The sequence below is a fragment of the Alosa alosa genome, chromosome 14 (genome assembly GCF_017589495.1).
Source record: "Alosa alosa isolate M-15738 ecotype Scorff River chromosome 14, AALO_Geno_1.1, whole genome shotgun sequence".
NCBI lineage: Eukaryota > Metazoa > Chordata > Actinopteri > Clupeiformes > Clupeidae > Alosa > Alosa alosa.
The window spans coordinates 19154892-19179763 of NC_063202.1; the positions used below are offsets into that span (position 1 = coordinate 19154892).

Sequence of the window (24872 nt, forward strand, 5' to 3'; positions counted from 1 at the left end):
AGGAGGGGGCGATGAATGTCGTCAAGGCTTAGTTTTTTCCACTGTGACAGCATATAGGAGCACACACACACCTACACACTCACACAAACACACACAGAACCTAGCAGAGCCTTGTGTTGTGTGAGGCGTGTTTGTGAGGAGATCTTCTTCATCACAAACTGTAGCCTTAGCTTTCCCATACTTCCATAATTACACACAAATACACTTATATATCTACAATGGAGTCAAATGTTTTATTTACATTTATATTTATTAATTTGGCTATTTGTCCAGAGTGACTTACAGCAATGGAATAACATTTAGGCTATTCTTAAGATTTTAGCTACAGAGCTACAACTACAGCAATAGCAATATTTACTTTTATTTTTCTTTATTTATTGTTGTCTAATGCTGTACTAATGCCACAAAACACTAATAACACAACAGAAAGACTAATAGAAAACTAAATTGTAAACAAAGGATAGGTTATCTTGATAGAGAGTCAACTGTTTTCATCAGTATTCATTTCACATCAGAACAGCAAAGCAGTGTACAAGCATACATTGACATTATATTACAATATTGGTCTAAACATCACATAAAAAAGTGAAATAATTGAAGAGTGAAAAATGAAATAATTCTCTCTGATATGTGAATGCACCTACAGCCTCTGTCACTAATAGTATTGTAGCTGGCCAGACCAACTCACTGGAAACTATGACAAGCAGTTACACTGAAATATGACAAGCAGTTATGGAAAAGAGTGACACTGGAAACAAGACTGACAGAGTTACACGGCACTGACAATGAGTGGAAACTGGCTATTGAGAACATTACCATGACCAGTGGAAATATGAGTAAATATGACACATTTCAATGCTGCCATGCTGTGAAAATGCTGTTTTTCTTTTGTCCGAAAGCTTTTTAAAAATATAACCTAGAAACAAAGTTTGTTCCAGACTTTAGAATATATCAGCTGTATGGGAATCATCATCCATCTGTCTGTTGAATCATTTTATTCGGAGTAATTGTTCTCTGTGGCATCAGCTCTGAGGTCCAAATCTGCACTCCATCCCTGCTCTGTCAGAATAAAGGGAGAGAAAGATGAGGGGCTAAATAGCATGATATCACTAGGTGTTAATTAGACATATTCTTAAATACAGAATGAAATCGCACACTCTAGGAGCTCAGATGCCACAATGATTTAATAGGAGATGACGTTTAGGCCTTTCTCAAGTCTTGCATCTCAAACAGTGAAAGAACACACCTAATATGGTGAACACCCAGCATTGATTGGTCTAGCTGCACACCAGCAGTACAGTAGATTACCAGCCATAAGCTTGATTAGACTGACTCTTACATAGATTACAATTATATCATAAATACAATATCAATCCAAAATTACATATTTTAAACAATCTTACAATGTCCATAATTTATTAATGAGAAATAATGAGGTTAAGTAAAGACATGATATCATATATTTTGTAATTAGTAAGTCACATGTTACATCACAGCAAAACTTCACTATAAAGGTACATTATAGACCTCAGCATGGGGAAATTCACTAGGAAGGTACATAGACCTCAGCATGGGGAAAATAACTCCCTTTTAACTCCTAAATAAGTGTGTAAATATCCCATGTCTATATACATATTAAGTTATGTGTGTGTGTGTGTTTGTGTCTGTGCATCTGACCTGCTGTCTGAGTCGTCCTCCTCTTTCTGCATAAATATATAGTCACAGTCAGACTAATAAGAAGCATTGCAGACACAGCTATGATGACATCTGTGGGCAAAAGAGATATGTAAACATCCCTGGTCAGACAATAACTCACTGACTGTTTCCAAAGCCATTTACAGTATGGTGTGGTTATACATATTCATTCATCAGTTATGCAACTGGAGCACCATGTTCATTCTTAAAACATTCAAGTTCAACAAACATAAGATGTAACATAAAATATGTATGGTTATGGATATGCATTAAATCATATAAATGCATGGAGACTGACAGTTTGTCTACTATACAGTTAGTTTTCAGAATTAATGTAAACTGACAGTAAATCCAGTGCATTTCGCCTTCTATGATGACATCACTGATGGAGAAGGGAGGACTGCTGGTCACGGGCTCAGTCCTGTTACTACTGTCAGTCACAGTCACTGTTTGGGTGTCTGCACAAATAAACAAACAAATACTAAAACAACATTAGTATGTCTACATTATGAAAACTGACAATTTGGTGAAAGCTATTTGTCTTAAATACATAATAGATTGAATATGAAAATTATCCAAATATCAACCAAAAGAGCATAATAGTAATAGCTTTCCCCAATAAATTTATAATACGCAAATCACTTCTACAAATTAATTGACCCAACACCAGTCACAACCCCTGTGTTTAGAAATGGAAAGGAATATTCTAGGTTTGGATGTTTCTGGGTGTCTACATCCTCAGTCCCCTGTTCAGTATCACTCCCCACACAGATATCAAACTTAGACGAAAGATAGAAGTATAAACTAGATGTGGTACAAAATATGACCGCCGCCCAGTCCGGCACATTTTTTCCACAAAAATAAGTCACGCTTGTCAAATTGTGTTCATTTCCTACTTTGTTCCTGCTTAGCTTCAGTAATTCAGCAAAGTCAGGGTATCTGCTGGTCTGGCTGCTGGCTAAAAACAAAAGGTGAAAGGCATATATGATTCTAACTGTCTCACTGAATTGCATTATGCACACTCAATTCTCACTGGTATCTGCTGGACAACAAGTACCAAAACATGATTAGTTCATAGATTTCACTTGTAAAATACATTTTATACAACCCCACCCCCATCTTGCCTGTTCATAATTCTGTGAAATTATTGAATTGTGTGCATGTGTGCATGTACGTTTTTGTGTGCTTGTGGGTGTGCCTGTGTGTGCATGTGCATGCATGCGTACATACTGTATATCTACTGTGTGTGTATGTGTCATACGTATGATTACTGTGAATGTATGTGTGTGTGTGAATATCTGTTTATGCACATGTGTGCATATGCATAATTGGTTAACATGACCCCTGGAGGCAAACATATGCAAAAAAGGTGGTCCTCCTAGGCCCTATGGTTCTCGAGATATTCACAGAAAACTGTCCGGCCACCTACAGGCCAGTTGGTGTACAGTAACATAAATTCATTTATTATATGGCCCCCCATGAACGGAATTCCACGAAACTTGGCGTGCATTCAGAGGGTGTCATAATGATCCTACACTTTCAATTTCGTGCAGTTTTGACCATGTTAGGTCACAGATACCTGCGATTACAACACCTCATTTTTACTTTTTAGTTTTTAACTAGGTGGCACTATACATGAAATGAGTGGTTATAGAATTGGTTGACATGGCCCCTTAAGATCAACCTATAAAAAAAGGTGGTCCTCCTAAACCCTACGGTTCTCGAGATATTCACAGAAAACTGTGTCCGCCCTACCTTCCTTTCAGGGGGTCCAGTCCAGCGGGGGGGCTACAGATCAAAACGAAAAACAAAGGTTCCATGCTATCCTTGTGGGGCTACATGCCCACCAAGTTTCGTGCACCCCGGGCTTTTAGTGTCCCGGGAATCCTTGACGGAAAATTGGCCATGCGAAAAAGGAAAAAAAAATCTGACTAAACCTATATGACCGTCGCTTTGCTGCGCGGCGGTCATAATAAAACTTTACCATGGCAGGGTTCAAGCAGCACTGTTGCGTTTCTACTGCTGACGTTGTTCTTGATGGTGCATGTGAGTTTTCCAGTCACATTCCCAGTCAGCTGGAGAGTCTTTCTGATATCCTCCAGAGTCTTCCCATCCAGAGACCAGCTGTACTGAACACTGTCTCCACTGGACGAGCAGTTCACAGTCCGATACGGGTCATCACACAGGTGGGTAAGCACAGGTGTACCTACAGGAGCTGGACAGAGGGGACATCAGAGTCATCAAACACACAGAGAGCTCTGAGACGGCACATACCCCCAGCATCACAGTGATCCTTAAAAAAAAGTTAGGCTGTAAGTATAAGTATATATACAAAATATGATGTGTTACTCAGGCCAGTTTTACTCATCAGCATACTTTTTGGGGCTTTTTGCCTTTAATGACAGAAAGTTATTTGTAGAGAGAGACAGGGTGGGGAAAGAAATACAGGTTGGATTCAAATCTGTGTGTCCCCTTGGTCACTTGGACCCTAATGTGGAGGATGCAGCACCTTGTACCACGGCTCCGTCCAAATAAGAACATTTAATAAAAAGTGTGTCAAATACTGGCATTAGAGATTTTGAAGTTTAAAATTTACCCTCAATGGTTAGTTGGGCTTCGTGACCGCCCATTCTCTTCCCATCATGCTCATTATGCAGCTCTACTCTGTAGGGTCCGGAGTCATTCCTCAGCACTGATCTTATACTCAGAGTCCCATTCTCATGGATAAACTGGCATCTCTCCTCTTTCTCCAGGACTTGGCAGGATCCATGTAATGTAGTCTTGTTTTTCCTGGATCTAAAAATCAAAATCTTCACATTGTTGTGATATAAAGTTACAGCCATTCCTTTGATGTTCTTTGACAGTTGCATGTACATTGTCTGTCCCAGAGTCCCATAACATGTTGTCTTCTGTGTTATATCACAAATGGTCTCCGGTTGAAACATTGCTGTGAATAGAGAATCCAGATAATTTCAGTGGACTTAGTTACAATCATTTACACATTCCTCTCCGCTCAACACCATTTCCACTCTTTCAAAACCCATAACACTTTACAAGCACACACTTGAGCATGTCAGTTAACTTCATATGGGATGGGTATTTTTAGGCTTACCCCCCTCGAAATTGCACTGTGCCTACTTCAGAGGCCACTGTTCCCACCTACAGTACCCTCCAGAATTTTTGGCACCTCTGCTAAAGTTGACTAAAAACCGGTATAAAAAATAATCTGTTGGTGATTTATTGTAATCTCATAATGAAAAAATAGGAAAAATCCAACCTTGAAGGGAAGAAAATTTATTTTGAGAAAAAGGAAAATCTCATAAAGAAATAAATAATTTTAACACGTTGCTCACAATTATTGGCACCCCTGAAAAATCTTATATACAAAACCTAACAGAAGTATTTTCCTATCTAATTTCAATTTATTTAAGTTAATCAGAGCGTCCGTGAACTTTCAGAAGTAGTTCATGACTTTCTTTTTCACTATGGTATGAAAATAAAGTCACACAGAGGCTAAATCCTCTAGTCATTTTTCAACATCGGAAAGACAAGATAATACACTAAACTTAAATAAAAGGAAAGTGTGTTGACATTTGTAAGTTAGGGAATGTCTATAAACTAGGTACTTTGTTGAAAATGCCTATATTTACAGTTAAAACAATGATTAAAAGGTTCTAATCATCTAGAAATGTGACAAACATGCTTGGACAAAGACCCATGGTTATCTTGCCGCCACGTACAGTATGGAGGATGATAAGATAGGCAAAAAATTCTATAAGAACCACTGTTACAGACAAAGGTATCATCTTGGTCACCAAGTCCCCAAAATAATCTTCAAAAGTGACCTCACTGCTCATAGATTATTTGGAGGGAATGCCAGGGAAAAGCCTGTCCAGTCATTTCATTACCAATGTAAACAGCAGGAGTTACTGAATGGTACAGTGACTTTGTCTGGAAGTGTGGTCTATTGTCAGATGAAATGAAAATTGCGTTCTTTGGCTAGAAACAGTAAAGACTATACTGAAAAGAACCCCATTCCTAATGAGAATAATGGTGGAGGGTCTGTGCTATTGTGGGGCTGTTTTTATTCCCAAAGGCCTTGGGAACCTAATTAAGGTGCATGGTATCATGAACACCAAGAAAAACCTGATAATTTTCAAAGGAAATCTGTCAATCTGACACTAAAAGCCATGATCGGATCATTCATCAGGTCAATGAACCAAAACAAACATCCAGATTAAAACAAATATGGTTTGCTGAACACAAAATCAAGCTTCGGACATTTGCCATCTCAGTCCCCTGATCTAAACTCCCTAGAAAAAACAGTCGGGTGAGTCAAAGAGGAGAATGCACAAGTGTTGATATAGGAATCTGGACGATCTGGGGAGATTTTGTAAAGACAAAATCCTTTGCTTTGTATTCTTCAACTTTATGGGGTGTCATAGGAGAATATTATGAACTGTTTTATTGGCAAAGGGGCGCTTAAGAAGGTATTAAAAACAGGGGTGCCAATAGTTGTGAGCAACGTGTTTTTATTAAGAATATTTATTTCTTTATGAGATTTTCTTTTTTCTCAAAATAAATTTGCTTCCCTTCAAGTTGGATTTTTCCTAATTTCTTTCATTGTGAGATTACAATAAATCACCAACAGATTATTTTTTATACCGGTTTTAAGTCAACTTTAGCAGGGGTGCCAATAATTCTGGAGGGTACTGTAGTTTGGCCTACCGTCAAATGATTGGTCTCTTTAGAAAGCTGAGACCTTGTCGTTTCTTAGGGAACAATCAGGGGGTCGTTTCTAGAAAAGTTAGCAACGACGTTGCTCAACCACCATGATACGACGCAACTTGCGACCAAACAACGACATTGTTACACCTGTTTCCAGAAAGCATCATACCTGTGTCGCAATTCGCTACCTCCGGCGTTCGAACACCATAGTTCCAACAACGTTGTTGATGATGCAGCGATACATATCATTGGTGGAAACAGTGGCAACGTGTAATACCCCATCCCCTAGAAATTCTCTGCCACGACCTATGTCGACATTTTTCTAATTTAAACCGATTTAAAATAGTTAACTGAAGCCGACCAATATGAGTCATTATTTGTGTTAAATATCTATGTTGGAAAAAGTATATAGCCTAGACGAATTTCTGGGAATCGCAAATGTTATCAACTGTCTTGTGGCTTAACGGCAGCGCGTCTGTGCACTGTGCGCTCGGCCGGAGTTCGCATCCTATCTCTTCTTTTCACCTCTGAGTAAGAGTAGGCCTACGAGACACAATGTTTTGACCATACATATTTATGTATATAGTTACTTTACATCGAGAGACCATAGGTACAAGACATCAGTCAAAAACAATTGAATCTACGTGTCTCACCTGCAGGTAGCGAGAAGAAAGAGGACAATCTCACATCATTAGAAAATCGAACCTACAACGCTGGAATAACAAGTCACCTCCTTTAGCCACTACACCATGTATTACTGTGCTGTTTCTAAGAATTATAATACTAGCTTATCAACAAGCAAGGCAATACTCGAATTAACATAAATAGCAAGAATGAGCCAAGTAGGCGAGTCAGTCTCTTAATTAAAATAAAGCTACAGGATAGATCAATCATTGAGTCACGAGATAAACATCCACTTCACAATTTTTGGTTGGGCAGTTGTGATTTTTGTTTAGGCGCTCAGGACACCAACTGGAACTATCAAGGAACGACACAAGTGCGACTGCCCAGGGGCAGTAGTTCGAACGACCAAACTTTGCGTCCTTGTTTGCGATTGAGAGTTCGAACTACCCTTTCTAGAAACACCAAATCCAAGAACGATGGAGCGAACTCCAAGGTACCAAGGTTGCGACGCAAGTTGGCAAACAACGCTTTCTAGAAACGAGCCCCTGAATAGCTGTGGGAAGTACTGGCACAGAGCTTAAGAGGCTAGAATACTGTTTTATATTTCTGCCGGATACTGAGCCCTAGCACCAGATCTTGTGAAGCTGTGTGCGGAACTAGATCAATATAGAATAAAAATTACTGCTTTAGACTAGGGATGCACCGAATCCAGATTTTTGGGGTTCGGCCGAATACCGAATCCACTGGTTAAGATTCTGCCGAATCCGAAACCGAATACCGAATCCTACTCCATCCTCAGTCTATTAACACATTAAACACATTTATGAAGTAAATAACATCCACAGCAGTGTATATTTAATTTTATTTTAACTGTAAAAAAGGCAACATTAGGCCAGGATGACTATTTTGACAATTAGGCCATCTCAAGATCCAACCAATAGCCTATACAAAATATGAGTCTTAATCCCATAAAGTACAAAGTACAAACCAAAGTGCAACCAAGTAGGCTACAAACCAAAATCTTTCAGTTTTCACCAAAGTGCAACAATGCAAATAAAAGGTTTTTTGTTTGGTGACTAATGGTTGGCTATTGAACAATTACTCAAAAAACTGCTGTTGTTTTGGTTGGAACAGCTAAACTACGATTAACAGTAGCCAAATATAACACAAAATTGTAGGCCTAATCACACACCTATAACCTTAACCTGTAGGCTAACCTCAACCTCTTACATGAAATGAACGTTCCCTTTCAGGAAAACAAGACGCTCGGCATTAAAGGAGAATTCCAGTGTGATATTGACCTAAAGTGTATTGAAACATGATACCGAGTGTGAACGTATGTCTCATAGCCCATCTCGGCTTGTCCCCTGCACTCCAAAATCTGGCGCTAGTTAGCCGATGCTACCAACAGCTTTTTTTCAATAGTGGTGCTTCGCATCGGACTAGCCATGCAAATAAATCACTGTTTTACACCCATTTACGAGGCTCAATGTATCTCCACACTTCATTGGTAGACTTCGAGGGCCCCTGACATTTAAAACGAGACATTGAGAACTTTGAAAAAGCACTGTTAGTTTACTTACAAGACGATTTATACAGACAGTATCTTCACAAAGTTTAGCGTTTGCAGCCATCTTGAATTTAGTCACGATAAGTCGAGCAACGAGTAAGAATGAACAGGTATGATAAGGGATCAGATTCCAAAAATAATTCAGTGGAAATGCATGGATTCCAGTTTCTTCCAGTAGCAGCAACTGGAATCCATGCATTTCCACTGAATTATTTTTGGAATCTGATCCCTTATCATAGCCTCGTAAATGGGTGTAAAACAGTGATTTATTTGCATGGCTAGCCCGATGCCGAAGCACTACTATTGAAAAAGCTGTTGGTAGCATCGGCTAACTAGCGCCAGATTTTGGAGTGCAGGGGACAAGCCGAGATGGGCTATGAGACATACGTTCACACTCGGTATCATGTTTCAATACACTTTAGGTCAATATCACACCGAAATTCTCCTTTAAGAGTTGACAGCCGGTTGCGAGTGTGGGAACGAATGTCCCCAGCAGTACTGAAAAGTCTTTCACTGGGCACAGAGGTTGGTGGCGCACAGAGATAGATCTTTGCCGTTTGAGCCAGCAGCGGAAATCGCTGCTGGTTTGTTTTCCACCACTGGAGAGGATCTTCTCTGAGGGCAATGAGGGGTTCGCCGAAAAATGCACTTATCTCCGCGTCGGCACCTGATGTGACTGGCTCTGTATTGCTGCGGTAGAGATCGTCCCAGCCAGTGAGGAGGTATGGAGGAATCAGACTGAACATCGCGAGACTTTGGGTGAGATCCAAAATGGCAGCGCACTGAACACTGACGCTTGTAAACAGAAATACAAAACTTTATTTTTCTTCTACTAAAAACAACCACTACCTCTCTACAACTCTCATCAAAAACCGGATTATATTCTGCACCTTTTCCAACGGCAACCTCTTCATTCTGGACGTTATGTCATCTGAACCCAGCAAGAAACGCACTCGTGACTACTCAACAGAGACTGAACCAGAATCACCTACCGCTTTGCGCTACTTCTACATCCATCGAGGTCAGTTTACTACAATCCATAAACAACAAACTTGTAATACTGGAACATCTGCACGCAGATATTAAGGACTTAAAAGCCAGCCTCGAATTTTCCCAATCACAGATCGACACACTCGCATTAGAAAACCGTGAACTCAAAGGAAATATTACAAACTTATCCGACCATGTTAATCAACTCACCAGCGAAAATCGGATCATGAAAGAAACAATCCTAGACCTCCAGTGCCGCAGCATGCGCGATAACCCCATTTTTTCCGAATTCCCCTGCCAACTTCTAAAGATACACCCGACGACCCAGAGAAAGCAGTTAAAGAATTCTTGCAGTCATCTCTCAAACTACCGCCAGAAACAGTTGACAAGATTACCTTCCACCGTGTACACCGTCTCACTTCCAAAGACAATAAAAAACCTCCTCCACTATCGCCAAGTTCGAACACTTCAAACACAAAGAACTCATCAAAAGCAAAGGGAAAGAACTGAAAGGCACTTCATTCGGACTAAACGATCAATTCCCACAAGTAATACAGGAAAGAAGAAGAGCCCTCTTGCCCATAATGAAACAACTCAGGCAAGAGGGCAAACGAGCAGCACTGTCAGTCGATAAACTGTATGTCAATGGAACTCTGTATCGCAACCCCAATATCACCACCTGGCTATAGCACATCATACCTCATGCCAACATACATCTTGATTATAACATTGTCACCCCTCAACTCTCTAACCCACTGCCTACTGATGCTTGGATCACCTCTCTCTTCTCTCTTCTTATGTTTCATTCCTTTTGCTCCCCTTACCCACCCATTCTCTTTTGCTCTCTCAATGTTTAATGTTATTCATGGTGTTTTGTCTATACATGTTTGCTTGTGTGTCCTGTCTGTTTTTGTTTATTATGTCTATAGGCTAAAGTCAAATTATGATCTATATCCAGAACCAAATTCCTACCTCTTTATGCTCTATATTCTTCTCAGCCCCTACCCTTTACATCTCATTCGCACACCACATTACACACCTATTCCTCCACCCCCCCTTCCCCCTCTCCTATCTAACTGACACCTGCACACACTCACACACACAATACCCACCTTATCAAACATTTTCATAACTGTACAATCACAACATGGTACCACTTACATTCCTGACCTGGAACATCCGTGGATTGATCTCAGGCAAAGAGGCTGAAAATCTTAAATCATTTGGATAGTTTAAAAGCTGACATATGTCTCCTACAAGAAACTCATCTCTCAGAATTAGACTACACCCGCATCAAATCAAGACAATTCAATCACATTTTCTCATCTCATTACAATACAAAACAAAGGGGAGTTTGCATTCTGATTAACAAAAAGAATCTCATTCATCCATAACGCCACCATCACAGACCCAGAAGGATCGTTTTGTCATCATAAACATCTCAATTCACAATACCCTGTAACAATTGTTAATGTTTATGGCCCTAATACAGACAACCCAGTTTTCTTTCAGAACCTCTTTACCTCCATCTCAACTCTATCGGGCTGTCCCATCATAATTGCAGGCTTAATTTTAATACAGTGTTAGACCCCACATTTGACAGATCTGATCACTCTAAAAGCAAAACGAATCTGGCAATCCACAAAAACAATAAAACAGTTCATGAGCGATTCTGGCCTTGGCGATTGTTGGCGGCTTCAGCACCCAGACTCCAAATGCTACTCTTTTTCTCTCGTCCACCACTCCTATTCCCGTGTATTGATTATTTTCTAACCAGCAACTCTATAATGAAAAATATCTCTGATTCAACTATTCATCCCATAGTCATTAGCTTATCATGCCCCAGTTACAATTAAATGGAACATAATGAACCAACAGCCACCAATTAGCAAATGGCGCTTTTAATACATCCCTCTTACAAGACCCAAATTTCATCAGTTTTGTTGGGAGAGAGGGGCATTCTTTCTAGAAATGAACGGCTCCCTGAATCATCTCCTTTCCTTCTGTGGGAAACAGGAAAAGCAGTACTCAGAGGAAGAATCATCTCATATTCAGTATACAAAAAAAGAAGGAAAAAGAACAGGAAGTAGAACTCAACAATAAAATTAAACAGTTAGAAGAAACCAATGCAAGCAACCCAACTGAAGAAACACAGGCAAAACTTAGGAAACATAAATTCAAACTCAATGAAATACTCAATAAACACACTCAATTTATGATTCACCGCCTAAGGCAGGAAAACTTCCACCATAGCAATAAATCAGGTAAATACTTAGCAAATCAAATCCAACGTAACAAAGAAAAATCAACAATCCCGGTCATAAAGAACTCAGCAGGAAGCTAACCAGCTCACCTGAAGAAATAAATCATGTTTTTTACCAGTTTTACAATAAACTATATTCTTCAGAAATAAACCCCAACCAGGAATTCATAGACTCTTTCCTAAACAGCATCGAATTACCACAACTCAATGAGACCAAAATAAAAACCTAGAATCACCTATAACTCAACAAGAACTGTTTGATGCTCTGAAACAGATGCCCGATAATAAAGCACCAGGTCCGGATGGCTTTCCTGCTGAGTTCTACAAACAATTTTGGACCATCTTAGCTCCACTTTTCATCAGAATGATTAATGAATCAAAACAGAAAGGACGCTCTTCCAACTAGTTCCACCACAGCCTCAATTTCACTGCTCCTCAAGCCCAATAAGGACCCAACATTGCCATCCAGCTACCGACCAATTTCTCTCCCTCAATGTGGACAATAAGATAATCGCAAAAATGCTAGCACACAGATTAGCAGAGGTCACCCCATCCATTATCCACCCAGACCAAACAGGCTTCATTAAAGGTAGAATTTCATCCACCAACACCCGCAGACTGTTAAATATAATGTATCACTCTCTACAAATGTTCAAGATAATACCATCATAGCAACTCTGGACGAGAAAAAAGCTTTTGATAGGGTGAACTGGAATTTCCTGTTTTCCACATTAGGGAGGTTTGGCTTCGGGAGTCGCTCATTAACTGGATTAAACTTCTATATACCTCTCCTTCAGCCACAGTAATCACCAATGGACTAACATCACAAAGTTTCACTCTTCACCGGGAACTAGACAGGGTGCCCACTCCCCCCTCACTATTTACAATCTTCATTGAACCCCTAGTAGCTGCCATCCGTCAAAACCCCTCATCAAAGGTGTCCAGACTCCATATATGCATCACAAAATCAGCCTTTATGCTGACGACATTCTTCTCTTTCTTCAAGACCCCACAACATCAGTAGAAGAAACCATCAAACTCATTGACACATTCTCTAAAATTTCTGAATACTCAATCAATTGGAATAAATCTGCAGTTCTCCCATTACATCCCAACAGCTGGGATGTGACAGCCAACTCTTCACCTATCCCACTCTGCACTAACTATATCACTTACTTAGGGATAAAAGTCTCCCCAGGCTGTCAGACTTATTTAGCCTAAATTATTCCCTCTACTCACTTCAATAGATGATGACCTTCAACGCTGGAAGAACCTCCCATTATCCATCATGGGCAGAATCTCAGTAATCAAAATGACAATACTGCCCAAAATAAACTATCTATTCTCTATGATTCCAACCCAGCCCACCACCCTCTGGTTTAAGTCTCTCGATTCATTAATCACTAAATTCTACTGGAAAGATAAGAACCCAAGGATCAAACTCGCCACTCTCCAAAACCAAAAGCAATGGGAGGACTAGAGGCCCCACACTTCCAGCACTATGCCCTGGCCAACCAGCTCCACTTTATCCACAAAATGGCTACACCCCACCCCTCAGACAACACCTGGTTAGACCTAGAACAAACAATCTGTAAAGAAATTAAAATCTCAGATCTCCCTTTCTGCAGTCAGTCGGTCAAAAACATCCATCCTTCAAAGCCCCAACAATTTCAGCTACTCTGACAGCCTGGTGGAGATTCTACCACATCACTGATTCACCTATAGCACCATCAATTCAAGACCCCGATTTGAATAACCCAGATTTCACCGTCAATAAAAAAAACACTTAACTTTCACACATGGATGGGAAAGGGCATCACTCACCTTCAACACATTCTTCAAGACAATAATCTGGCCTCATTTTCCTGTTTGGTCCAGAAGCACGGCATCGAGTAAACACTTCTTACAATACCTGCAAATTAAATCATCTATCCTAGGAAAAATTAACATCCAGACAGCTAACCTTGACATTCCCCACCAATCTCAGAGCTGCTTAATATTCCCTCTCCCAAAAAAATACTCTCCCAAATTTACAAAATTATATCTCGTCAGAAAAAACAATTGGCCTGCCATATCACAAATGGGAATCAGACTTATCAATTACTCCCGGTGCCGACTTCTGGACCAAAATGTGCAAAACATCTACCTCATGACAAAGAATAGTAATCTACAACTAATACAATACAAGGTTCTTCACAGATTCCACTTCACTGCACATAAATTGGCAAAATGGGGTTTGGCTCGGATCTTTGCACTCACTGCACACAAAATAACCCAGATACATACATTCATGGGTTTGGCATTGCACTCCAAGCAACCACTTCTGGGTGAGTGTCACAAAATCTCTCTTCCATCTTTGGCTGTCACATCCCAGCATCCCCTTCCTTATGCATACTTGGTGATACATCCACAGTCAATTTAAGCAACTCCGCAATAAACACTGCTGGTAGCTGACTATCGCCAAGAAAACAATCCTCATGAACTGGAAATCTAAGAAAAAAAAGCTCACATCACTCATTGGAAAAACTTGTTAACAGACTATATATCATTAGAAAACCTATCAACTACAAACTTAATCAATACTCAGGATACAACCTCCTCCTTGGTACCCCTTTATCACCTACTTACAGTCCTGACCCTCTTTGCCTGAGTTCCATCTCCACACGATCATAACACACACTTCATCAACAGATACACATATCATCGAACACTAGGCAGGAGGGTAGCTGGAACTATTATTGTTATTATTATTATTATTATTATTATCATTATTATTATTATTAGTAGTAGTAGTAGTAGTAATATAAATAGCATCCCCTTCTTTCCCTCCCCTTTATTTACATTCTCTGATAACTTTACTAATTTCACTTTTTCTCTGCCTCTCCCATCGTTATTCTGCCGGGCCCCATTGGATGGCTTGGGAGACTTCGGTCCTGGGGGTCGCTGTGTGGTTTTGGCATTGGTTGGGTCCTGTGGGTTATCTATTGGCCCTGGGCCCCCGGTGTGCACCCTCCTCATACACGCCATGCACACGCCTTTGTCCTGAAGCACACAGCACGCTTTTACTCTCTTTAATCGCACTACATGTTAGGTGACATCCATAAACAAAAAACTACAAAACAGGCTAGGGTAAGAGTGGAGTGCAGGTAGATGCCTCATCAGGTGTCTATCTGCATGCCTCACTTATTTTAATGCACACATTGAGGAGGCATACATCTTACACAGGGTAGTGTGGTGTGCATGGGGAAATCCTGACAGATATTCACCATGCATGCCCACTTCTTTTTAATGCTACACTCTAGATAGACCCCTCAACCTAGCCATTCACATACTGTACATATATAGGTCAAGAGTGGCGGTTGGGTGAAGGTCTGGGGGCTTAGGTGTGGTTGGTCGTGTAGTGGGGATGTGTGCATATTCTGGGGCCTGAGGCGATGGGTGGCACGCAGGTCCTCCCCCTCTGTCAGCTCGTCGCAGTATAACTGCAGGGGCTGGGTGGAACTGTGGCCATTAATGGGTGCCCAGGTTGGCAATCAGTCAGGCAATCAACCAGGCAATCAGTTATTCCTATTATTATACTTATCATTAATAGAATAATTACAACTCCTCTCCTCTGAAACCCTCCCTCTCTCCCTCTCTATGTTCCAGCTTCTCCCTCCTGGCCCAACAGCAAACCAGCCTTATACATATGCGCACACACACACACACACACATACATCCTCACATACTCACTACCCCTCACCCCCCATCCCCACCCCCATCCCAACACCACCTCATTCACACTCTTAGAGCTACCATCCGCACCCCATCCCCCCCTTCTTTCATTCCGGGTCATCAATTTCATCCCTGATAATCATATCTGTAATCATCCTGGACGAAATCATCCTTAGCCTTTCTGTTATTAATGTTATGTTGTGTTATGTTTGTGGGAGCCAAGTCAATGTGATGTCTTGTTAAGTTACAGTATGTGTTTATGTAATGTACGCCTGTTTGTCGTGATGTAGTATTCATGTGCATGTCGTAGTGTTGCATTTTCTGTAATGTCAATGATGTTTGCAAATAAAAAAAAAAAAAAAAGATCGTCCCCAGCCGCTCCAGATTCCTGAACAGTGTCATTTAGTGCGAGGTGTCGGGCCTTGTTCCTCAGGCTGTTCAGTTGCTGTAGGCCTAGCAGATGTGTCTTGATCTGATTCACGCAAACGGGATACAGCTTCCTGCACAAGCAACTTTGAATGGCACTGTTCTGTGTCACTCACCCAAAATTTCGCCTTGTATCTGGGATCCAGACTTGTTGCCACAACTAAGTGGCTATTCTGCTCGCTTCCCTCAAACCTATCCTGCAGAGATTTCAGTAAGCGGGTTCTCATCTGCTTGATTCCATGACCGTCTGTTTCGATGTGGATATAGCGCTTCAACATCATCACAGCTGGCAGGACAGTGGATATACACGCATTTTCTGTGCTTATTTCTCGAGTCAACTCCTTGAATGGTCTGAGCACCTTGAGAACATCCTCCATCAGAGTCCACCTCTGTGCATGAATATGTTGCATCCCATCTATCTCGGACACGTAGATGTTTATGGCACGTTTTTGTTCTATTAAACGATCAAAAATAAGATATGTCGAATTCCATCGAGTTGTCACGTCCTGAATTAAATGGTGATTTGGCAGCCCCAACTCCTGCTGTAGAGCAGAAAGCCTTGATTTAGCACTTGAGGAGAGCCTAAAGTGACCAACAGTTTTCCTGGCCAGTGCGATCATGTCAGAGACACTTTGTTGTGACAAAAGACTGTCGTGGATGCACAATTGAGCGCAGTGTGCAAAACAGCCAGCACTTGGAATCCCTGCCTCGACATGGCTTTCCTCGCATGTTTGCAGCATTGTCCCTCAAGACCAGGTGACACTTGTTAACAGGTATGTCCCACGCTCTGATAATTTCTTGTAGTGCATCAGCAATGTTTAATGCGGTGTGCCTTCCATCGAATGCTTCACATCGAAGAATAGCATGTGTGCGTTGAAAATCATCATCAATCCAATGTGAGGTCACACTGATGTAGGACTGTGTAGTGTACTCACAAGTCCATATGTCACATGTAAATGCAAAAGCCTGTGCTTCGGTAACGTGTGCTTGTATGCGGGAAGTGATGGACTCGTGCATTTCAGGGATGATTTTCTCAGCAAAAAAGCGTCTGGAGGGGATTTTGTAACGTGGCTCTAGCAGATGGAGTAGCTCATTGAATCCAGTGTCTTCCACTATGCTATAGGGCTGCAAGTCAATGGCTATCATTTTCCCAATTGCTGCATGAATGGCTTTGGCTCGTGGGTGATCTGAGGCCCACTGTTTGTTCGGTGTAGGACTGGCAAAGCTGGTGATGGTCGTCTGGTTAACACACGTTTTTAGCTGTGACTGTCCTTCCTTTGCCGTACCTGAAGTTGCTGCATTTTGGCTGCTGTCTGTAGATTCCTTCATGCACAACTCGTATTCTTTCGAATGTTTCATACGCAAATGTTTTAACAGCGGCGATGTTGTGTACTGTTTAGGGTCCTTACCACCACGAGACAAATCGGCATTGCAAATCGAACATGTAGCTCGACTAGAATCACCTTCTTTGGACTGAAAGTACTGCCAAACAACACTTTTTCTGCACACGAGTTCCATTTTCACTTTCTCACTCACACAGCCTGAGCTACTGCATTCGAACGGGCCACCTACGTAAACACTTTCCTATAATCAACGGCGCCGTCATGACGTCGACCAGCGTAGCACGCATAGTGTAAGCGTAGGGTTTGGTTCGGTGGGGAAAAATTCTACGTTTCGGCAGAAACCGAACCCCGTCAAAAAATCCAATATTCGGCCGAATCCAAAACCGAATCCTGGATTCGGTGCATCCCTACTTTAGACCATTATTATGTCCGCTGCGCAGGGAAGCGGCGGTCATATAGGTTTAGTCAGATTTTTTATTTTTTTTATTTTTTAGGATTCCCGGGACACTAAAAGACCGGGGTGCACGAAACTTGGTGGGCATGTAGCCTCACAAGGATAGCATGGAACCATTGTTTTTCGTTTTGATCCGCTGGACTGGACCCAGTGGCGCAAAAAGTGGGTATGCGCTAGGGGTGTGAATCTCTCATGTAAAAGACGATACGATTCGCATCTAGATACATGATTCGATACAAGAAAAGATGTTCATAAAAAACGATTCAGTGCGATTCGATGCGATGCGATTCGATGCAGTTCAAGAATGGAAAGCATTCTGAAAGATTTTTTATCATTTGCTCAAGGTGCACATTAATTTTATATTATCAGTTATCATGGTCATGGTTGTCAATTAGGCAAAAAATGTGTGAATATGATTATCTAAACTGAGGTTTGTTTCATATACTGTATTGAAATGAAAAAAGAATAGTCTACACTTCAGTCAAACACAGCAGCCAAATACAACATATTTAGATTTTATAGAGTTATATCTGATTGTTTTCATGGAGCTGTAGCCTTGTTGAGGTAAGACAATACCGAAATAAAATAAAACAGTGCTTAAGACACTCTTGGCCTTTTCTCATATAGCCTACAATAATAAAATAGGCCTACATATCAATGAACTCTCTGGGTTTATTTTGTTCCAACGGTAGACCTATAATGCCACAAGTCTGAGTGAATTATGAACAAAATAATTGGCTAATAATTTGTGCATCGTTTTAGCAAGGGCCAAATTATTATTTAACATTAAGGAAATCCCTTCATCAAACGTAAGGCTACTCTACAGACTATCGTTGCTGTTTAGTGTTTAATTTCGTGCTGGATTTTGAAAAACAAAAGAGTAAAAACTGTAAAACAAACGACCGAGTGCGAGTTGTCACGTGCTTAAGTTGCAGTAGATGTATGGGTAATGAGGTCATTTGACAACTTTGGGCAATGAATGTAGCCAAAAACGAACTGCATTACCCACAATTCCGTTACCACGTATAGTTTCAAAACCGGACGATAGGATGAACGCTGCTTGGAACGTAAATGAGAGTCTGAGCGAGCAGAAAAGGTTGTGAACCGATTAAGTAACAAATAAATCGATATAACGACCGGTTCATTTCAGTTTTATTCCGATACGGGGCTTCACGTATCGATGTAGCCATATCTTACACATTAAAAACGGATACCGATACGTATCGGTTAATCTTTACACCCCTAGTATGCGCTATATATAACACCATGGGGGCACCAAAGCGATGGTAAAAAAAAAAAATATATATATTTATTTATTTGGTATTTTCTATATGTAGCTACTGTTGTGCGTTTCTAAACGATTTCAACATTTTCTCAATGTTATATTACATTTTAGAGGATTATCAGGCTAGAGACGCCCTATCTCATAAGATTCCATAATAGAATTTTGACATAGAAGAGGGAGTGGGGGCACGTGAGCACTGAGCGAGCAGTTAGGCCTACGAGTAGTGATTTGCCGTCTATGGAAAAAGATTGATACAGCAAAAAGCTGTCGGTGGCTAAAAATAGAAAAAGACAGAGGGAAAAGGAGATGGCATGTCAAGGGATGCGACAGCAGTTAAATAAGTGGATGGTGAAAGGCATCAGGTAGGATTTAAAGTGTCTGTGCTTGGAGGCTTGCAAATGTTCATGTTAACAGACTAGCGTTTGCTAAGCATATGAAACATAGCTTATTCCATTCAGATAGCTAGGTGGCTACCATGGTCATACTGCACTTTTAATGGCAAACAAAAATGTCACGCAAGCAACAACTCATTACATGTTTCCATATCCCAACAATGAAGGCTCCTTGTAATAACTTACTATTGTGTTGTCAATGTGGCACAAACAAACAAGGCTAGAGTTGGATCAGCCTTATCCTTTGTGAGTAACAGCTGGCAAAAGGACGTTATGGGAACCGTTTAGACTCTCTTAAAGTGACATGCAACATTTATCAATACTTTAAGTTAAACATCAAATTGGCAGCATTTCTTTAATATATATATATATATATATATATATATTACACACACACATACATTCACAGTAATCATACGTATGACACATACACACACAGTAGACATATGTACGCATGCATGCACATGCACACACACAGGCACACCCACATGCACGCACACACACACACACATAAACACGTACATGCACACAATTCAAGAATTTCTCAGAATTATGAACAGGCAGACAGATGGGGGTGGGGTTGTATAAAATGTATTTTACATGTGAAATCTATGAACTAATCATGTTTTGGTACTTGTCTAGCAGATACCAGTGAGAATTGAGTGTGCATAATGCAATTTACTGAGACAGTTAGAATCATATATGCCTTTCACCTTTTGTTTTTAGCCAGCAGCCAGACCAGCAGATACCCTGACTGAATGAATTACTGCTGAATTGCTGAATTACTGAAGCTAAGCGGGCTTAGTTAGTACTTGGATAAGAAACCTCCTTGGAAGAGTAGGTTCCTGCTGGAAGTGGTGTTGGTGGCTGGCCAGTAGGTGGCACTCTTCTGTGGCCAAAAGCCACCAAACAAATATCAATCCCAATGTCCTATTGCAGTGACAGGGACACTGTACTGCAGGAGATGTTTTCCTTTGCAAGAATGTTAAATTGAGGTCCTGACTCACCATGGTTGTTAAAGATCCCATGGCACTTATCGCAAAGAGTAGGTGGTTCCCTGATTTGCTTTATTTATGTACACATACATAAAGACACACACACATGCACACACACATAAAAACACACACACACACACACAAATACACGTAATACACACACACTACACAATGCACACACATATACATATACATATACATGCACACACACGCGCACACACACACACACACACACACACAACACACACACACACATGCATCCATACAAACACACTTACATACACAAACACAAGCACACACACACACACACAAAAAAACACACACACAAAACACATATACACAAAAACAACCACACACTCTGCAAACACTTAATTACAAACACACAAAAAAGGAACAAAGTAGGAAATGAACAGAATTTGATAAGCGTGACTTATTTTTGCTGAAAAAATGTGCTGGACTGGGCAGCGGTCATATGTTGTACCGCTCTGCGGTACATCTAGTTTGCCAAGGTATGCTCATGCGCTTTGTAAAATGCCCTATGGAAACTCCTCATAGGACTTTTGGGTTCCCAATATGCATAATGACAATAAAAGGCTTACTGTGTGGCAACCTCTTGGTGTAGAAGCATAATCCTGGTCTCTTTTTTTTTTGTGCATTTTCTTTGTTGCTTCAATGGGTATGTATAAGATGGTCTGCACAACTAATATTGGATGGAACAACATGATTATTCCATTTCTAGGGATTCCTGTGAATATGTCAAGACCCAATATGTGGCATCTACATTGCACTGCAGATAGAAAGTAGGGAAGCACCAGAGGGGGAGGGGGGCATTTTTTTAATCAAATTTAAGTGAGACGTAGTGAGATTAATCTGACAATGTAAAGCACCATACAAATTGTACATGAAAAAGGTTGTCATGTGTGTTCCCAAAAGTCCAAGCTTTCAAATGGTGTATAATATTACTATGCTACTTAACAATATGGTGCATAAAATTCATTTAGAATGGTGGGGGAGGGGGGAAGGTATGCCGTGGAAGGCACACTGTTCCACAACTGGTTTCCTACAACCACCAAAACCCCCCACACTTTACCCAAAAATGACGTGTTCTGCGGTAACTATAGCACATACTCTCTGTCAGTGAGACTGCTTTAACACTCAAATGGTCTAAACATCAGAGACAACTTGAAGCATTGCAATATTTTTATATCATGTGTTGCCTTATCCTCTGTTTTTTCTGTGGGTTAGTGTTGCATAGCAACAGTATTGTAAAACCAAACAAATTGTCAACCTTGAACCTACAGAGGACAAAAAATTGAAAATGATACTGGCTTGTGATGTACAAAAATTCAGACATTGCCTTTTGATCCTTTGATGTTGGCTTTTCCTATCATTGTGAAGCAGAGTTCACCAAACACTGGAATGTTCACCTACTAATATTGAATGTGAGCTGTATTTAGACTGTTTAGCTGTGTGGGTACAGGTTAGTTTTACCCTACAGATGATGTGATGTACAGTAGCATCACCATAAATAACCATAACTTCCTACAGGTAGTGCTCGTTCTCACACTTACACACTGCGTGTTTCAAAACCTTGCACACAGTTGTAACTCACTCCTGAGCACATAATGCAGAACCTTGGTGTCCTCTACGGAATGGAGCATATTGAAGTTCACATGAAGGATTTCAAGGCTCACAAATATTTCAAGGAAAGGAGCTATATTGTCACCAAAACTAAAGTGTCTGAATTTGCCTAAATTGACTGTACTTCGATTCTTGGGCCAATTTCTGTCACTGAAAGCTTACTACATGACCATCAGGGATAGTGAAAAGACATTTTAGCATCAAGTTACAGTTTTCCATGATCGCTTTAATGCTTGTCAACTCTGACATCACCTTTTCAAAACGTTAATATCCATGTCACTCTGGCCAAAATGACACATTTTCCTTGCAAAAAGCTGTTACTCTCAAAAAACTTGCAGCAAAAGCAAATTTTGCCTTCAAACAACAAATCCTGTTATCAAATCACTGTGTGATTTCAATCAATCACACACAACAAAATGCAAAATTTAGTTCTCAAAATGAGCATTTTTGCTATGTCTGTTCCATTTCTTTCTCATTGTTCTGGTATCAGAAAAAAACTGTGAAAAGACTAAATGTACTGAGTAAAAAATAATTGTATTCATTCCTCCTAAGATGTAACTGTCATTTCAGTGTGTCCCACAGAATTAAATTCTATTTGTGGTGGTAGGTTTGCAGAATTGACTTGAATGCAACAGTTTTTAACAAATTAGCGCAGCGTGGTTATGATGCTAACCAGATTTAAGCACAATTTAGTACAACATGGAAAATCATTGTGTGGTGGTCATAATGAGTAGATGCAGCATATTGGGTCTTGACATTTTCACAGGAATCCTACACTACAGGGTCTCAGCTTTCTAAAGAGGTCAAACATTTGATTATAGACCAGACTAGGTGGGAACAGTGGGCTCTGAAGTAGGCACAGTGCAATTTCAGAGGGAAAAGCCTAGAAATCCAGATGCTATTTGGGAAGCGTTAAGCTTACCGCCCTTAGCTATTCCACTGTATGCGATTTGAGGCTATAGCATATACCGGGACAAGTTGTAGTGGTTGATCAACGAAAAATACTGTCTCCACGGCTTATTTGATGTGTATTAATGCAGAAAAAGACCATGGATTCAATTTTCGCTGGAGTTCCACTTTAAGGATGTGCCTGTATTCAAAAGTTCAAAAATCATATTGAGCTAACACATTTCTGTAAAAGCTAGGTGCAACCTGTTTACATGGAAATGTGTTGAAATAAGCCCTTCTCCTTTTCATGGCTTTTCACCTAAAATGTATGCCTATAGGCCTACATTTTTGCAGTCAAGAAACGCAGACAAAAATAGGTAATGGAAATTTGCAGTCATCATACTAATGCACTGGGCTGCAAGATCGCATTTGCTCTGTTGCACCAGCGGTACAAGCATATCAATGCCAACCGAAAACACCATCAGTGACATTTAATCATTGAGTCACCATCTCTGTAACCTCATGGAACTATTGACATTTTTTCCATCCCAGCCATTGTTAAATATGAAAAGAAAAATATGTATAACTCAAAAAAAATGTTTAATATGAGACATTGTACTTGCTAAAACTGCTGCGTTGTAATGAAAGCAAGCCAAATATATTTTTGATTAAAATCTCCAGTACCTCTTTTGGTTTTTGAATACTTTCTTTCATAAGTGGAAATTATACAATTGGTTTGATGATTTTACATATCCAAATGCTCTAAAACTAGGCTTAATTGAAACATCGTATGCTGTACTTTTACCTGATTTAATTTTTGATTGAACAAAAGCCTGTACCACAAACATGTTGAATAGGAGTATTTGTTGTTTACTGGCATCTTATATTAGAATGCAGGGTAACACTTTATTTTAATGTGTCGCTATTACAGTGTACTTACCTAATTAGGTACAGTGGTACAACCTGTGTAACAACATGTACTATCAGGTACTATCATTGTACTTGCATTATGTATTTGTGGGTACCTACATATAGTTGTTACATTGTAATACTGAGTGCTTTTACAAAACTTTGCCAATTTGCCTAAATTTTCATCGAGGCAAAGAGCTGACCTGAGACCTGCTGGATGGGATAAATCGGGTCATGATCGATTTGATATACAAAGCATGCTTAGCTCCAGTCAAGGCCTCATTGTCTTCAGTGTACATGTAACAGCTGTGCTGCTACAACCTTGTTACTCTTTGATACAGTGGAATAAACTGGAACAGGTCTTGTCTTGGAACAGGTCTACTAATTCACATGTACTGTGTGGTGTCACAGCAGACACGTTTCAAAACATCAATTACAGGATGCATAACATCATTGACAGGATGTATATATGTAGATGTAAGTACTTAACTGGTACACTTTATTTTAATGGGTTTATTCCACTGTACCAAAAGAGTAATAAATGTGTACCAACACAGTTGATACATGTACTACAGTATGTAGTGTAATGGCAGCCATGTTCCAAGACACTAATGACACAACATACATGTAATATGTAATTGTAAGTACTTAACTGGTACACTTCATTTTAATGGGTTTATGCCACTGTATCAAAGAGCAATAAGTGTGTACCAACACAGTTGATATATGTACAGTACTATGTAGTGAATTAGTAGACCTGTTCCAAGACATCGAAGACATAACATACATGTCATATGTACATGTAAGTAATTAACTGGTACACTTAATAGGTTTATTCCATTGTATCAAAGAGTAACAAGGTTGTAGCAGCACAGCTGTTACATGTACACTGAAGGCAATGAGGCCTTGACTGGAGCTAAGAATGCTTTGTATATCAAATCTATCATGACCAGAT

General features: G+C 40.2%; 1 protein-coding gene across 1 annotated transcript in view; it reads right to left on the reverse strand.

Annotated features, from left to right (window-relative positions):
• Positions 1-219: 219 nt before the first annotated feature.
• Positions 220-24872, reverse strand: part of LOC125307353 — a 50095-nt gene continuing 25442 nt past the window's right edge. Inside the window, exons 3-7 of the mRNA XM_048263277.1 lie at positions 4292-4642; positions 3680-3910; positions 2040-2153; positions 1678-1767; positions 220-1059 (exon numbers count right to left, since the gene is read on the reverse strand). Coding sequence (XP_048119234.1) covers positions 995-1059; positions 1678-1767; positions 2040-2153; positions 3680-3910; positions 4292-4642 — 851 coding nt within the window. The 3' untranslated portion in view covers positions 220-994. The remainder of the gene's footprint in view (positions 1060-1677; positions 1768-2039; positions 2154-3679; positions 3911-4291; positions 4643-24872) is intronic.